Source organism: Ostrinia furnacalis, unplaced genomic scaffold (assembly GCF_004193835.3).
Source record: "Ostrinia furnacalis isolate ACB-3 unplaced genomic scaffold, ASM419383v2 OfSCF2162, whole genome shotgun sequence".
NCBI lineage: Eukaryota > Metazoa > Arthropoda > Insecta > Lepidoptera > Crambidae > Ostrinia > Ostrinia furnacalis.
The window spans coordinates 369564-388288 of record NW_021132401.1 but is presented as its reverse complement, the minus strand read 5'-3'; the positions used below and the strand labels follow the sequence as shown (position 1 = coordinate 388288).

The 18725-nt window shown below is 34.2% G+C and overlaps 2 protein-coding genes across 3 annotated transcripts in view; both read left to right on the top strand.

The window, feature by feature from the left end:
- Positions 1–12396, top strand: part of SOCS2-12 (protein) — a 38237-nt gene extending 25841 nt beyond the window's left edge. The window contains exons 1-4 of one of the 2 annotated variants that reach the window (XM_028307339.1): positions 7660–8248; positions 9054–9334; positions 10195–10340; positions 10751–12396. In XM_028307339.1, coding sequence (XP_028163140.1) covers positions 8173–8248; positions 9054–9334; positions 10195–10340; positions 10751–11081 — 834 coding nt within the window. In that variant the 5' untranslated portion in view covers positions 7660–8172 and the 3' untranslated portion in view covers positions 11082–12396. Of the gene's footprint in view, positions 1–7659; positions 8249–9053; positions 9335–10194; positions 10341–10750 lie in introns of those variants that run through there. The other variant, XM_028307340.1, reaches the window with a different exon arrangement.
- A 2909-nt stretch (positions 12397–15305) lies between these two features.
- LOC114354767 (uncharacterized) lies at positions 15306–18345 on the top strand. The gene has a single exon (XM_028307322.1). It carries the CDS (start codon positions 15457–15459, stop codon positions 16807–16809), a length of 1353 nt encoding a protein of 450 aa, XP_028163123.1. The 5' UTR covers positions 15306–15456; the 3' UTR covers positions 16810–18345.
- Positions 18346–18725: the final 380 nt, after the last annotated feature.

Sequence of the window (18725 nt, the reverse complement as noted above, 5' to 3'; positions counted from 1 at the left end):
GGTTTTCCGGGGTGTAGTTCTCGCAATACATATTTTATTTAAAAAATTCGTACATGAAATACGAGTGCGCTAGTCTATTGTAATCTTTGCTCTATTATTACGCACTGCGATCCACTATAAAAACTCTACACACGTGTTCACGGAATATATAATTTTATCTATTCCGCGTAATGCGCCATTGTTTTGGTGAGTGCTTTTACATTTCGCGTACGATTTGTAATATTTATGCAACGATATCAAAATGCTGATCCGTTTATCTTATCAAGTCCAGTCTTATCCATGATTCCTGGAAATGCTTGGATCTTATTTAAATACATTAAATGATTACAATAACAGACTGTGGGTTCTTGTTATTTGTGATAAAGTTTTAGGTATTGGTGGCTAGATAACCACTGTCTATAGTATTTTTTATGATAGTAGGTACCTATGTAGTTAATTTAAATATCTTGGAATTTTCAACCATAGCAAAGCAGTAAATAAAATATTCTCTACATTCTGTGGATGTCGATCAAAATGTCAACTTACCTTCAGTAGAGTCGATGGAAGCTAGATAAAAATATTTTTTATTATCAACTTCGCAATGCGTTAAAATACTTTAAAATTGGTGTTATTACCGCTCGATTCGTGCGAAGAGTTAGTTCTCCGAATGCTTGTGCAAGCGCAGGCTGTTGCGAAAACCCGCGTAGGCTGCCAGTGTCATTGACAGCTTTGATAAAATCTGTTTTTTTAATTGTGGAACGTGCATACTTTTTCATAATGCAAAAAAATATCTTACGATTTTTTTAGTCCAAGCTGTTGATGTCTTTAGTTTAATCTGCTAAATATTATTTATCTCTCGGAAATGAATTAGGTTCGTGAAATATTTCAACATCAATTTAAACTGATCAGGCATATTAAAATGATTTCAATATGTGTTATTTATTTTGTTGCCGGTAAATCCCTGAAATCTCTATTATCTCTCATAACCTGCCTACATTTTGCAGTAAATATTTTGCATTTGGTTATCCAAGTTGGTATTACCCATGACAGCTCTTAAAAAAGGTACAATACTAATGGGTATTTCTCATCGCCACGGTTCTCATCGTCACCTTCGTGGCGAATTTTATTTCTAACTTAATTCAACTTTTTGTAAACAAAAATTGTAGCGCTTGATGTGAAGATTGTATTCTCAGTAAATCAGTCAAATAGTGAGTCTCGTTTGGAAGCTTTAACGTTTTGAATTTTTTGATGCCACGAAAGTGATTCTGTACTTCACAGCAATATTTTTTTCAAACTTTACTACTGTAAATGACTCCTAAGTGTTTATAAATCATATATATTTTCATAGATAAATAGCAATAACATAATATAAATAGGTACCTACTTAAATACAAGATAAAATTTTACCGATTACGTCACCTACTAAGTTACAAGATTCTACGCAATTGGTTTTAAGGGTGACACTGGTGGCATTCTGAAATGCTAAAGAACCAAAAAACGGATTATCAGTACCTCAATAAAAAAAAACTAACTGATTATCAGTCCCTCAACAAAAATATATTTTTTATTTAGGCCAGAGGGCCTCGTATTTTTGTTGTACAACTTTTAACTCAAACTTCAGATTAAATTTATCTTACAAACAGATACACAGTCACATATACAGACATATATACAGTCACACAGACAAACAACAAAAATACGAGGCCCTTATTTATTTATTGATGTACTGATCTCTACTTTACCACGTATAATTTATTAGTTATTAAAATATTGTAAAAACATAAACACCAGTCACTATATTTTAAAATAAACCAAAGCAAGAAATCACTTTCGTGGCCTAAAATCACCTTCGTGTATAAAACACCACGAAGGTGATGCCACGAAGGTGACGAAAATTTTAGTTTTTTATGAATTATCCTTAAATTTGAATTTAACGGTTCAAGTCGAATACTACACAAGTAAGTCTAACATGTTAAGTTTTCAATGGCAAAGTTTCAATTAAATTGTTTAAATTTTAGAGGTAGAAAATATTGTTCAAGCAAGCGACGGTATGTCTATGGAAAATCACAAAAGTTACTTATTTTTTTCGCGGAGCGACGATCGATCTATCTCACCTCCCCAATGGTCGAAGCGTGACTGACGTTAACCGAATAGAACGCTGTGATTGGTTGCTGGTGTTCGGTTTAACGGCAATCTTGTATTATTACTCAAAATTTTAGGTACCTAAAATCGTGTGACCAACGTATTTCGCTTTCTCAATTCAAAATAATTATAAGAAGATTTTTTTTTTACTATTGTGTGGAAAGTATATTTAATTACGATGATTTTAGTATATGCTACACACAAATTGAATGAAAATTGTGAATGCAGTAACCAAATGTTTCATTGCAACCGAAGGTGTGACACGATGAGAACGCGAAAAATGACCCCGTTTTTTATCGTTTCATGTGATTTTATCGTATTATTTTTGCTTCTATTACGATAAAATTTATTTTGTATGTAGCTAAATAGATATTTTATCATCTGATTTCAAAGGTATTGTTATAACTTATACCGTTTATGAACTATTATTGTGTGACCATCAAATTTGAGTGTAAATGAGAAGTACCCTAATATCATCGGCACATTATCTAATGTGCCGATATAAGCAGATGCCTACAACTATAATTTACGATTTCATAGTAATGTTATCAAATAATCCTAGTATGACGTGCATTAAGAGCGTTTACGCCGTTTGGCGCAAAAACAGTACTTTTTCAACTCGTTACAATCATTAACAAGTTACAAATATGTTATAGGCATAAATAGTTAGGCAATTTCGTCGTCTAAATAGTTAATTGAGAAAATATTGCGATTAGTTTAGATTTAAGAATTCTATCAAGATAAGTCCACACAGGTTTTGTAAATTTCCACTTTAGCGTCAGTTTACAAGCTGAAATTTTTATAAAAATACTGTGAAAACGATTTAACAAACATTTAAATCCTATAGCATAGATCCTTGGGCAAATAGTTATCTTAGAAAATTTTTAGATTTAAGCATTTTACAATAAGAAATCACAAATTAAAAGAACGTGAAATACCCAAAAATCAAAGTGATTTTTTCACCAATATTCTTCCTTTATTCAACATAAAAATAGCTTAATATAATAAAACAACATCTTCTTTAAAATATTTACTTTGAAACGATATTTAATTCATTGTTATTGTTTTGCTATAAACATTTTACAAATATGTTATAGGCATAAATAGTTAGGCAATTTCGTCGTCTAAATAGTTAATTGAGAAAATATTGCGATTAGTTTAGATTTAAGAATTCTATCAAGATAAGTCCACACAGGTTTTGTAAATTTCCACTTTAGCGTCAGTTTACAAGCTGAAATTTTTATAAAAATACTGTGAAAACGATTTAACAAACATTTAAATCCTATAGCATAGATCCTTGGGCAAATAGTTATCTTAGAAAATTTTTAGATTTAAGCATTTTACAATAAGAAATCACAAATTAAAAGAACGTGAAATACCCAAAAATCAAAGTGATTTTTTCACCAATATTCTTCCTTTATTCAACATAAAAATAGCTTAATATAATAAAACAACATCTTCTTTAAAATATTTACTTTGAAACGATATTTAATTCATTGTTATTGTTTTGCTATAAACATTTGAAAACTATTAAAAAAGGCCGCGCGCGAATCATTTCCAATGATGCCCCTTGAAACGCCGCGCTTCGCGTAAACGCTCTTAATGCAAATAAAAAATTTTCAAAGCTCCACATTTATTCTTTTTATGGCAAAAAAGATTTATGGCAAAAAAACCCATGTGCCTTTAGCATGAATGTAAAAAATGACACCACCAAGTCTGAGTTGGTCGGTTTTCGCGCTACTCCTCGGAGTGACGGTATCTTTCCGAGAATAACTCTCTATTCGCTATTTCTCAGATATCTGCGCCCGCGTTGAAATTATTGTTCTAGGTACTGAAAATAATTGTTACTTATTAACGCGTGTACTTCGAAAATTATTAAATATGACTGACAGCTACGATGCATTGTAAAATGTGCTTTTTTAACGGTACAGTCGAATTTACAACTTTGATTTTTTAAACACTAAATGAAATTAATACAAAAGTAGCTAGTGGCTGTATCAAGTAAGAAAACAATGGTAAACATCATTTAAATTTCAAAATGTTAGCTTTAAAATTTCCTGATAACTACTCGTACCTACTTACTTATGTAAAAACGACAGAATAAGTCAAGGCAATTTGACTTCGTCGAACTGAGGTTCTGAGGTCAAAAAGAGTCATCCGCTTTGATAAAGAAAGGAGGTAGCTAGGGTATTGTAATTTTAGCAGGTAATTATGTACGTATAGGTACGTAAGTGGTTATTATGTACCTACTGTTTCCTGCAATTTGTAGATATGCAAATGCATTGTAATGTCACTTTCGATAACATTTTTACGGATACTATCTAAGTACGACTTAGATAAAGTAGCAAGCTAGACACGACTGATAAATACCTAATATAAAATTAAACTTTAACTGTACCTACTTAAGACTTGCCTATTTTTCAGTTTCAATGTAAATTCGTTAAGTTCTAATTCTCACATATCAACGCGTCACACTATCGGTGATTGCGATTTCTGTGAAGCGCCATTCGCGATAATTCATTTATCGACGACTCACGCGCCGACGCGAGCCACTGGGGCAGTGACACATCGTAATTAGAAATTATTTTGCAACACAGTTTGTAATTAGCACTTAAGTCCATTTTAGAGCTTAAAGTCTACAAACCAACGATACCCAATAACGTTGCTACACTCTGACTTGGCTTAAAGTATTTTTTTAGTTACAGATAAAACAACAATATAAAGTAACTTATTTTAATTCGAGGGTTTTGAATCCATAATAGAAAAGTGTACAACTAATATTATTGTAACCTAATTTAAAATACAATTATAACAGTAGGTATCTAAATTGTTTGCAGCTACTTTACTTTAACAATTTGCGGCCAACAACAGCTGTTAAAACAGACGCCATTGTTAAAAAAACATTTTGTATAAAGCATCAAGATTATTTAGTCAAATTCCGTTTAAACTCGCTGTTGTTTTGTTTCTCAGAATTTTATTTTGAGTTACAATATTATTTAGTAGCCTACCTACTCGCTAGCAGAGCATCTAAAAGTTTCGGAAATATTTTTAACTATCACATGTTTTTCTAAAAAGTTGAGTAATACCTGCTGCTAAATGCAAAATGGACTGATCTTGAATCACCCTTTAAAAAATTATCCTTCAAAAATTTAATGAAGTAGTAATACTTATTGGTGGTTTCAATATGTGTACTTATCAAACTTCTCACTTACGAAACCTGCTCTAGTATACCTCCTAATTATACCTACTCGTATCTAAGCGTAAAAAAGCAACAATATTATGTTCTTATTTAGTGTTAAAATTAGCAAACACATAGGTAGGTACTTGGGTACAGTACACTTTGAAATTGAACTACCAGCAACCCACTCGGTCGAATTTGGTTATTTAGTTTCGTAAACCACTCCCAATTCTTAGTATCACTTAGCCCTCATTGGAAATGCTTTCTACATTAGTGTTTGCTCGCGCTCATTTCGGAAGTAGTACCGAGAATAAACGGTATGCATTGTAGAATTGAAACTGGTTTCGTTTCGTTGGTTTACCGCGAATCGGTGGGATTGCGAGTTGCGACCTTTCTAAAACATCGATTTCACTACGGCGAACAAGCTTTGTTAAACCAAGTTAAACCACAGACTTAATATTAATACCGAATAGGCTTAGATTAATAAAGCCGAATAGGTATTAAAATTTCTAAAACGATATTATTTGTGAAAATTAAACTTGTTTATAGTTTTTAATTGTTTTCACCTTATCGGATTTCCGGTTAGGTAATAACGAAAATATCAAAAGATATAATTATATTAGGTATAGTAAAATTATATTGTCAATAGTAATTAATATTTTTACCTAAAATCTCAAATTGAAAATTTAGAGATGTTAATATCACGGTAATAATATCATACAGTATTATAATATCAAAATTTTAAGTTCCATAAAGATGATTAATTGACTTTTTCACAAGACGTCATTTTGTGACAGTTTAGGGAGGGGGCACGTCTTTCACTTGCCTAAAGAACTGTGACAAGTATTTATTCATTGCTGATTTTTTGACATATTTTATATTTGGGTTATCAATGATAAATTAATCTAGTTGTTAGTTATAGTGACTCCGACTACCAACTAGATTAATTTCTTAAATAAGTCACATTTTAATTATTTTGATTTTGACAATGTGATCATACCTAAATCATGTCATAACATTTCGTTGGGGAGCTATTCACACAAACCGCGCACGCAGCTGCGTACCAGGAGTGTGCGCCAATGACAGCCGGCAGATGGTTGTGAAAGCTGCGCGGACGCAGGTATGGGATTCCAAGAACGCCGAATATAATCGCACTACGGGGAACTCGCTCTCGCATGCCGCACTCGAATGCGAATCGAACACCTGGGGTTATATTCAGAATTTGTTTTTAATAGAAGAAAAAATGTATATTAGAAATTCAAGCTATGAATTCGCTTCATAATAGAATGGAATAACTGGAAATTAATTCATAACACTTTGATTGTCTTACACTAACAAAAATAGTCGAAATATACGAACGAAAGCGTAAATGAATCATTTTAAATGTTAACATCTAGAATTACGTTAATGACTAAGTAAAGTAATCAAGTTTATTATCTACTACTTACTAATAAATCAATAATTATTTATGTACTATGTAATTAATCAGTAGCGGCGTAAGGGGGGGGCGGTGGGGGCGGTCCGCCCCGGGTGCCAAGCATCAGGGGGTGACAAAAGTCGCGCAGATTAGTACTCACTGCCGCATCTGCATGGCAAGGACGGTCGTGATGTCATGACAGGGGTGCCATTCTGGGGTGCCTTAGGTTATAATTNGGGTGACAAAAGTCGCGCAGATTAGTACTCACTGCCGCATCTGCATGGCAAGGACGGTCGTGATGTCATGACAGGGGTGCCATTCTGGGGTGCCTTAGGTTATAATTTATATTATGATGGGGGGGGGGGGGGGGGCCGCCCCGGGTGCCAAAGATTTTTTAAACAAGCGACACACGACGTAAGCATTGGGTACTTATTGTGATGTGCGTGACTACAGCTACACGCATCGACGTGTGTTCGCTCAAGTAACCGGGTCATACGTTTAGATTCTTGGTATAACCTAGGCGCCCAAAGTACTAAGAATCATAATTTGGTTCAAAGTACAAACTTATTTAATACAAAAGTATTATGAGAATCTTGACTATGACACCTTAATTAGAGAATCTTTTTAATTTGAATTTTGGCAATGTTATAATTATTTATTTTGAAAAAGTGCTGTGGTTTTTACAAAGAAGAATGTAGGTATTATTAGGAGTTAAACATAAAAATACCATCTAAAATATTTTTAAGTTATTATTTAGTATGATATTTTCCAAAGAATCGGTAGATACGCTATTTAGCTACAACAAATACAATGAAGAAAGCGAATGGCTAGATAACTAGTGATTATTGTGAATGAATTTCTCAGAAGTTGAACGTTCGAGTTTTGTATCGCCCGCGCGCTCGTGTCCTCGCTCATTGTGTGAGTGCGCCCCCTCTTCTCTGTGTGAAGTCGCGGCAGGCACGCACGGCAGCGGCAGCCGAGACGCGCCACACAAGTAATTGTGGCGTCGCGCTGACAGCGAACAGTCGTTTCGCAGCTAAAACAGTACGCACAACAAGCAAAGTAACTTTTACGTGACAAAACTATTTACAAAAAAGAACACTAAAAATATCACGTTACATCTATAATATTAGTGAAGTTCTAGTGAATTCCCATCATTACGGTGCAGTGTTCATATCTGACAGTTCAATGTTTGTGACATGTTGTGACATTCCTGGAAATTCGTGGTTTATTTGTAAATACAGCATTACTAACTCTTCAAGGGTATTTTGAGTCATAATTTAATTGCAACGTATAAAAGTTCTTCGATAATTTTTGATTGGTGATACATGGCGTGTGTATAATTTAATGGATAAGTAGACTAGTGGAAGACTGTTGTGGAAGGATTATTTATATCGTGGCCTCTAGAAACGAGGCGGGTGGATCAGCGTTACGTCCACCAAAGAGTGAACAACAAATGTGTGTGATAGAAAGGACAAGCAGCAGAATTAATTCGTTGAATATGACTTTAGCGGCGAGGTTACATGTACCGAGTAAGTTTCGAGGTTATGCAAACTTTATAAAGAGTTTTAAACTTGTTTGTTCTCTGTTTAAAAGCAAAATCTAGGCTGTAAATACTCACCTATGATCACTTTATAGTATTTTTAATAGATTTCGAGTAATTAACAACTTTTTTGTTCAAGTATCTGTAGTTCTGTACACATACAAACATAATGCAGTAGTTTCTCTTTTTCTCAGTAAAACATTAATGGTTGATTCATTAGCATTATTTTGCGTTTTCGCTATCAGCGGCCTGAATCTAATTTTAGTTGGTCTGATAACAGAGGATAAATATGTACGTAAAGTGTTTCTCATAATGATACTGCTTTCATTATTTATTACGCTGTGAAAATTTTATATGCATATTTTACCACTACTGCAATTGGCGAATTTCATTAAAACTGGTTACTGAGTGCAGAGTCATGATGTTGCAAGTTTTTTAAAGGTTAATTTAATATTCTAGGAATCAAATTAAACATGACAGTTTTTAGTATAATTAACTCAAACTTTACTTTCAAAAAGTTATATTATTTTAAAATTTCTTGTTAAAGTCATTGTACCCAACATTGAAAATGTTTAGTTATTTAGTCAAATAAGCAAACTGCTTTGTGGTCCACTTACCATTTTTATGCAACTGAAATTATTCAATATTTCCCTTTACTTAAAAGAGACAGTAAATCTTTTTCCCTTACTTTAATGCTAGTTAAATGTAGTTTTGTATCTGTAATCCATGTACAAATCTGTTTAATCTATTACATTTTGTAACAAAACGAATAACCATTTCTCTCTTCTTTACAGATGCATGCGTGGAAGTCGGTGTACCAATCGGCAGCTGGTCGGGAGCATGCCCAAACTGCAGGCACGAGCTCCGCGTATCCCTGGCAGCGTGCCCTGGCAAGCGGCAGGCCCCCCCAACACCACAGATGCACGTCGCATCACCGTTCCTCTTCCCACCAACATACTTCACACCGTACTGCACCCCTCTACCGCCATACGACGACAGTTTAAGAGCAAGATTAGGAGACACGTACAAAGCATTACGGTTATCAGGGTGGTACTACGGGAATTTAGATTGGCAGGTGAGTTGATTTCTTTTAATATAATTTTCTAAATATTGGTGATATTGCTTTAATTTTATTAGTGATAAGTACTAGGGGCATTATGTGGATTGTCAATTAAATACTACCACTAATTTTGGTTGTTGCATTATGAACTGAGAATGAGTCATTAACTAACAAATCATAATGGCCTTTTTGAACTTATTACATACCTTTGATTGGAGCATTTAGTTTCCTAAAAATCACTAATAATATCATTTCTACTGAAAATCACTGAAAATTGATTGAACAAAGTAGTTCCACTGACTGGTGGCGCCATCTATCAAACGCTCGGAATACTTTTACTCATAATATGAATGTGTAAAGTCTTGAATACACTATGAACCAAAATAATACACAATGCTCAAAAATGTGGTGCTGCCAGTTTTTATCCATTGGCGTACAATAATAAACATGAAAAGATATAAAAAATAATATAAATTAAATTGTTATCAGTATGACAAGACTGCCATAATGTAACTTATCTCATTCTGAATGTCACTCTAAATATAAATAGCAAGGCGAAGGTGACATTATCAGGACATCCATGATATTATTGGCGAAACCAATTATACCATAGCACAGCCTGTTGCTAATTGTGTATGATTTATCTTTTTAAAACTGTACGAATAATTAATTTAATAACATTCATGATAATTTTAATATCAATGGGAATATCCGCTTACATAATGCCCAGTTAAAAAACTTTTTCATCATTAAATTCTCTCTAATCTATAAATTAATTAAAAAAAAAAATCTTTATCAGTCAGCTTATGGTATCTGATTATTAATGTTGTGGACAAGTATGTATATCTTTAAAATGTTGTTTTCCTTCTTTACAGGGTGCACGTAGTTTATTAAAAGAAGCCAGTATAGGAGCGTTCCTGCTCAGAAACTCCGGGGACAGCAATTTCATATTCTCACTATCAGTCCAGACAGACCGAGGGCCTACGTCTGTCCGGTTACACTTCGAGCATGGGTTCTTTAGGTAAGATTTTTGTATTCTTTACTTTTTTAGGCTTAGATTTTTGTTGCAATTAAATTGAATCAAATTGATTTCATGTTTCTCAATCAAATACCTAATTTTATGATCTATCATCTAGCTGAATTAAGTGATGTTAATAATGATAAAAATCTTTGATAAATTAGTGATTGTATAAAAATCTATTAATTACAGGCCTGGATTTCATTATCTAGAAACTTTCTTAAACTTAGGTTTATTAAAGGCAGTTTCGCGATCGTTTACTGTTCTTGTTTTAACCGTAACATTAACCGGTGCTTTTGTATGGAGTTTGACGATTTTTGACGTTCGTCAAAGTTAAAGTAAGATGCAACCCAGCCTTAGCTTATAGTGAATCTAATTTCGCGACCATCACTCACAGATCCTTTCCTTTCCAGGTTAGACTGCGACCTGGTGTTAGCGAAGTACATGCCGCGGTTCCGATGCGTAGTTGAGCTAGTGCAGCATTACACGCGCGCGGGAGAGCGCTCCAGCGGCGCTGGCACCATGTGGGTGGACCGCGACGGCTGCCCACATTCCCCCGTGCTTCTCACCAGCCCCCTTCGCTCCAGCCCCCCCACCCTCCTCCACGCTGCCCGCCTTGCCCTCCATAAGGCCCTGGACTCCAATCCACTCCAACCCAAACTATGGTGCGCACCCAAACACAGACTGCTCCCTCTCCCCTCCGCTCTCATAGACTATCTCGGCGAGTACCCCTACTCGATCTGATCTGTATTATTTATTTAGTCAATCCTAGAATAAACTGTAGCGATCATAATACTGTATTTAATTTGTACAAATTGTATAGTACGCTAGCACAGGATGCTAGTGCGAAGGGCCGGCTCCTTTCACTACCGACTAACGAATTAATTTATGAATAGTTTAAATTATAACTGTATTATTCGTAAGTATTCAATATGGGACTCAACTACGGTATTTAGTGGAATGTTTACGCAGATTATTTTTGTTAAGTCAACTCTGTGTCTGTATATAGAGATGTTTTGTGAAAATATTGCAAGACTGATTCGTTGAATGTCCGCTGTGACAATGTCTTCTCTATTGGTGCTCGTCTTTCCAGTCGTTCATATGAGCTGGCCGATTCTAAGATTTAGCTGAATTGGAGCATGACAGGATCCTTGTGTTTCATTTGAATTTGAAGCAAATTGAATTATATTTCATTCTATCCAGGACTTATATCGGCTGTATAAACGACTGAGCGGACGAGCGCCCCTCCTGATATTATTATGTTAGTAAAATGTTCACTAATGCCTATCTTGTCCATTGTCTTAAGAAATCATCACAATATTTTATAGAGTTATATTTTTATTTTATTTATTTCTCGATTAAGCATTAGGGTTATCCATTCACAGATATGTGACAAGCTATTTTATCTTTGTTCCTATATTTGTATTAAGTCTTCTGATTCATTCACCACCACTTCAAGTTCCCAGGCACCCATGTAAAGTATGTAAATTCTTTTAATTTATACTTATACCAAGTGCCATCAATAAATATAACAACCATGTAATTGACCATAGGGATATATTGATGTATTTTTGAGGCTGACCATGTAAATATTTCTTGTTTTTGTTTTCTATTTATTTCTTAATTATAATTAGTTTAGTTGAATAGCTGTCGCAAAAATTTTTAACCATATAATGGTTCTTTGGTGTATGTAATGATGTAACAATAATATAGAATGGTGAAGAATAGTGATACTATAGCTAGTGATATTCACTAATGTAAGGTAAACTTAATAATTGTACCTTAAATAATCTCAATTAGAATGTAGTTTCATGGTATAAATAATTGGAATTGCTGGTGTTTTATGTTAATTTAAAATCAGCCTCGAAAATAGTTTTGTGTCATGTCTCCTGTCTTCATAAATGTATAGGTACATTATTTACTTTGTGAAACAAATTTATTTTTATACCATTTTGTAAGGGGAAAGCACCAATTAAATAAGTGTGACATAATAGGTGAATTCTTGTGTTTAAATGTTTGTAGACTAATGTATCAAAGAACTGCAAATAATTTATATACATACAATACAAAAATCAAAATATACATTCTGCCTAAAAATATACGCATTTTATTTTCGTCCTTTGCATCTACATATTTTAATGAAGTTAATTTTATAAGAATGAACCATAGAATATGAAAACGACTAACGACGCAAAGTTGTGTGAAGATTTTAAAGTTCAACAAGTAAGCCAAATAAAATAAAGAGGATTTTGCGTAATCAAAGTCAAAGTCAAAATTTCTTTATTTGTTTATACTAATAAATAGTTCTTACAAATCGTCATAAAATATGCTCTTAAGGAGCCTCTACATGTCTCATAATCTTTTTACCCTACCAGCGCTTCGAGACCAACATTTGGCAAGTGCTGAGAAGAAGCGCCGCAACAAACTCAGTCACCACTGTCTGCCGGTTAATATAAATAAATAGAAATAGTAGTAGTAGGTACATTCATTCGATTCAGGAGCAGTTCACTGAATTTACCATGCATTCTTGTATGGTGTATCATAAGAATGGGTAGGTATACAAGATTGCGTGGTATATTAAACAAGGTAGTGACGTGCTAATATCTAGACTTACATATTAAGGTACTAGTAGAAATGACTCGCATACATAAATTTGAATAACTTGGATTGACCAGTCCCCGAAAGCAGCGCCTGTTCACAGACATGACGAGTGAACCAGCCATCGCTTCACTCGACCATATTAGAGGGAATGTAACGACCCGCCTCACTACGCCACCACCCCAGAGACATTTTAGTGAGAATGACAAAGCCAAGTTATCTCTGTAAAAAAAAACTAATAATAAAGCTAAGTAACAGTCCAGATTGAGAAGCATGACACTATAACATTTGAGAAATTATTATTAGTTTATACAATATTACTTTTCATTTTAATTCTTTTTAGTGCGAGCATGAGAGGACCATAATCCTACTCCCAGGATGACTTATCATTAAGAAAATCTCGAGTTGTATAATAGGCTTTTTTAAGCATGTGATCTTTAACTATACCTTTAAATTTATTATACGGTAGCTCTTTATATTTATCAGGGACTTTGTTATAAAAATGGATACCTTGTCCCATAAAAGTGGCAAACACTTTATTAAGTCTAAAAGCGGGTATAGCCAATTTATTTTTATTTCTAGCGTTAATTTGGTGAATATCACTTTTCTTTTTGAATTCGTTAATATTTTGTTGAATATAATCATTATTTTTTCATTCGTACGATTGCGCTAATAACACTGACAATCCAGTCGAGTTAACTGCGCACCTGGCGATGTGACGTCATATCGACGCTTTGGTACGAACGCGTAGCGTGGTGCACAGTAATCTCGACTGGGTTGTAAATACTAGTAAGTAGGAGTCTTTTATTCTAAGCTTTTAATAAATACGAAAATAATCTTGGCGGAACTTTAGCTGAAGATAGTCTGTGCGTAGCAGTTCGTAGGCATTTTAAGACCAACGCCTTTGCCCCTTCTTCCTCAATAGGGATGTAGAATATTAGTATTCAATTAAATCTTTCGTATCATTCAATGAAGAATGTTCACTAATTTTGTTTTTTAGCTTTCTGTATTCTCTGTTAAAAATAAAAAATACACGTGAAAGAATTATTTCGATACGTCAATTAGTTTCCAAGATATTGAATTTTAAAGGTGCGGGCGGCGGCCGGCCCGCCATTTTATGCGCGTGACGTCATAATAATACAGCGACTGGCTCAAATTTGTATGGGTGGAATCTTGCAAGCTAAAATTAGACCCACTTCTGGACAACCAATTAAGCTAAAATTTCGCATACACATGTAATTTGGATGACCATGCAATATTATGATGACATAGAGTTGATCTGATGATAGAGTTGGAAGGTGGCCATAGGAACTCCATAATAAAACGACTTAACTCCATCGAGTTTGGGCTCGTTCGTTTTGTATTGACGAGTACTTCAATTCTATATAGTAATCAGGGTCTGATGATAGAGCTGGAAGGTACTTCGCAATAAAACGTCATGTTTGGGTTTGGTTCAATTTTGATTTCTGTGATGGGTCTAGGTATTAATATGTATGATATGTATGTATTTACAAAAAAAAAATGTATTTAAGTATGTTTATATCCGTTTTCTAGTGAGCGTACGCTGTGAATGTACGTCACGCGGGGTCACGTGACCGTCGGCGGGACTGGATATTTAAGCGAACTTTGAATGCCTATAAAATCATAACTACTTGGTATTTTTGAATGAAATAAAAACAAATGTATTTGTATATGTAAAAGCTTAAAAAGGTTTCAAGTGATTTTGCATAACCTAGTAACATTCTCAATTGTAATAATTTAATCGATTTAAATTTTATTTAATTAACATATAAATAAAAGAAACAAAATGATGTTGAAACTATAGGAATAATTAATTAAGTATGAATAATGTTGCCATACGTTATGATTCCAAGATAATATAAATGCCCATGCTGAAACTCACGCGCGTCTCCACGCATTTGAAAATGCGCCCAAAGTCCCAGAACGGTAGATGAGGCCGTTGGGAACAAGCACCCCTTCGCGACGAATGTAATAAAAATAATAATAATAAATTGAACCCGGGACCTCTCGGCATAGTAGTCCGTTCTGAACCACTACACCAAACGGTCGACAAAGTAATAATAATTCACGTAAATAAGCTCAAATCATACTTATAAATTATTATAATACAGCAGGTAGACTATTTTTATACTCGAGTTCGGCGAGGTCATTTAAAATGTCTCTCTTGATGTTAATGAAGTAAAAAAAAACAGTTCATAATTACTAATTTATGACTATGACTAGAATATTATTATATGTATACGATATCATCAAATATCATGTATTGATATCGATATTTCAATTAATATAACTGAACAATGATGATGTACATCCCTAAACAAAAAAATATGACATATGACAGCTGTCAAAAGCTGATTTCTTTCTCGTTCTGTGGTGCATCTGCCGATTTGTGTAATTGTGTGCGACTTTATTGATTTTATTTTGTTGTAGTACTATTTCATTATTAGATCGTATTTTGACTCATTAATATTAATAATCGTAAAAGATGTAAGATAATTAGATGGTTGCCACTAAAAACGCCATGTCCGCAAATGGGAACGGCGGTAACTACGCGCCACTGAAGCAGATACTGTCGGACTCTGAATCTGAAGACGACAAGCTGGATAATGCTGTTCACATCAAAGCTACTGATAGTTGCAACAATTTGGACTTCAACAGTGGTTTACAATCGTCTAAGAACTACAGTTTGAGTGACATGGACGAGTTTAACACCAATATGAATACAGTCGAAAGTACGATGGATAACGTGAGCTTCCTGCAGTCTGATGTGTCCAACAGGATGTCTTTCCCGCGTCTATGCGCCTTCATCACCTCGATCGTGGTGTGCTTGCTAACTGTGGTCGTTTTCTTATGGGGGATACCTTGTTCCGAGGTCGGTAGCTGCGTCAATGAGTGGCACGACAAAACAACTAGCTGGGAGCTTCCGTACGACGAAATAGAGTTGTCGGGTGCCGTCCAAGTTGTAGAGGGGGCTATACCAAACACGAAAAACCTGATATTCATATACAGAGGAAATCATATGAAAGACGAGAAATCTAATTACCAACACGACAATGTAAATGGTGTGCTATTAATCGTTGGGAACTCTGGCAAGGTGGGCTGGTACACTAGAGACAATAGGATCCCAACTGAAATCAACTGCCACCTGATTGATGTGAGCAGAGACAACCAGAAGGACTGTATAGTTTCAGGGTCAGAAGGTATGCTCGCTGCTCTAAATCCCTTATCTGGAACTTATTACTGGAATATCCACAAACATGGACAGACACTGAATATTGCAGCAATTGATTTCCCCATTCTATTGAAAGATATGGACAAAGACAAAGTTAGTGATCTGTTGACTGTAGCAACAGTACTCCCAAACACAAACCATAATTCTTTGTTGATTGTATCTGGTGCCACTGGAAACATAATTGGTGAACCCATGTCTATAAATGATTGTTTATCAGTCAAATTACTTACTGAGTCAGACACAATTACATACATCTGCAAAAATGGAACAACAGAAGCCGTAAGAGTTATATCTTATCCAAATCTGTATAGAAAACTCTTGAAACTTGACAAATCAACAAATTATACAGCATCCAGAACTTCTGTCAGTAAGCCAATAAACCTGAGTCTCAAGAGGAATATAGGGAACACACGGGAGACATTCACCAATGGTCCAGGACAGTTGATTGTTGAAAACTCTGGGGAGTGCCCAAATTCATGCAGGGTCAACTTGAAACTGATTCTGGAAAGAAATGGCACAACAAATGCCAGCTGGGAGTACACTGCTGGCCATGTTTATGCCATGAGGCCTAGCTCTTTTGCTTTTGCAAACTCAATACGAGGCTTTGTACTAAAATTATGACAGTGGAACAGCGCACACCATGCTAATAAAGGTGTGCAAAAACTCGATGAAGTACGATACAATGTACAAAATCAGAGCCCAAAGAACTACAATGATGTATTTTATTACAAGTCCAATATAGATGTAGCTTCTATTGCTTCATTCATAAAGTATACTAATTTCACTGTTCATGAAATATCAGAGAGGATAGTGTTGGTCTCATTTGACAAAATGCAGACTCATAATGTGAATGTCAGTCAGACTGACATCGTGCAAATATGTGTCCGTGGGCCGGTAGACACAAACGCACCTTTACCTCTATGCCAACCAGACTTGGAGTATCAGGAAAAGTCTTTGATGATTGCAGATTTGGATGGTGATCAGTCTCATGAACTGATTTCCTACTACAGTACCTTTTCTCCTCCTGAGTCATATTCTCCAAAGAACACCCCAAACCCATATGATAATTGGCGATTAACGTCAATCGTGAGAGTCATCCGGTTAGAATCTGAATTGCCAAAACTGTTTGTTGCTGATAATTAAAGTTTTAGGCAGATTTTCACTCCATATTTAAATTTAGTGAGCTTTAGGTTTCAAATATGCCAAACTTTGCTAATGTGCTGTAATATGTAGCCTAAAAGCTAGGTCTAGTCATTCGGTGAATTACTAATAAATGTATAATCTATGTTATAGTTTATCATTCATGCATTACTAATTGATAAAAGTTTATTATATCCATTTTCACTCGCCTAAAGTGTTCAATGTTAAAAGCAGGGTTCGAAAATATCCTATATTTATGAAATATATCGGATATATATCATAAGGATATTTTCGAACCCTGGTTAAAAGTGTAATCAACTAGTTTTAAGATAAAATAGTTAGGGATTATATCAAATAAGTGTGCTATCAACTCTAGAATCTCAAGTTCGATATATTTATTTAATTATCTTCTAAACTTTACTAATAAAGTGTATACTATTCTCATGTAATTTCGAAAGTAGGTATAGTTTTACTAACTTGTAATCCAAAGTTTTTTTTAAGATAATGAACTTATCAATGTTTTATTGTGGAAGTTATTTGAAATAGTAATAAAATTAATATGTTGAAATCTGAATTGTGAATCAAATGCTTATTGTATGTAATAATAAATGGTGTAAATTACATGCTTGGCATTGTACAAAAAAATCTCACAATAATGTGAACATTAGAAAACATTGAATAGTTTTTATTTTTTAGTTTAGAAATGAAGGTTCCAATGTATTTAACCTGGATTGTTATAACGTTTGACAAACTGCACAGGTATGCACAATGTAAAACTATTAAGTAGGATTTTTGTAAGGATGGATGTGAATACTTAAATATTGTACTGCAATTTTAATAGTACTTATCATGAGTGTCAAAGTTGATATTTTACTATAAACATACTTTGATAAATGCATCCTATCTGTATGTTTTGGTCTGCGCTATTGATAATCCAAAGATACAATATGACCTGACACTGATCTTTACAAAACATTTTTGTATTAATTGTAAGTGCAGTACAATATTAAAGTTTATGGATGTGATTAGAGGAAGTGCCTTACCACGGGGCGATGGTCTAGATTTTGCATTGTAATTTCGTTTGAATATAAATTATTATTATATTAACCATTAGTTTCAATGTTCTTCCTATGAATTAAAAAGCAGTTTTCTCTTCAATATATTTATTTGACTCATTTACCGTTGGTAATATGGTAAAGAAACAGTTTCTATAATATTAGGAACTTAAAATATAAACACATTTCGTTTATATTTACTATCCGTTCGCTTTAAGTTTGCCGCTGGCGATATGACGTCACTCGGAAGGGAAGCGTCTATAACTTTATCAAACAATATTTAAAATATTTATTATTATTATTGATAAAAATTGTGTATTTGCGTAAAATAAGACACATTAA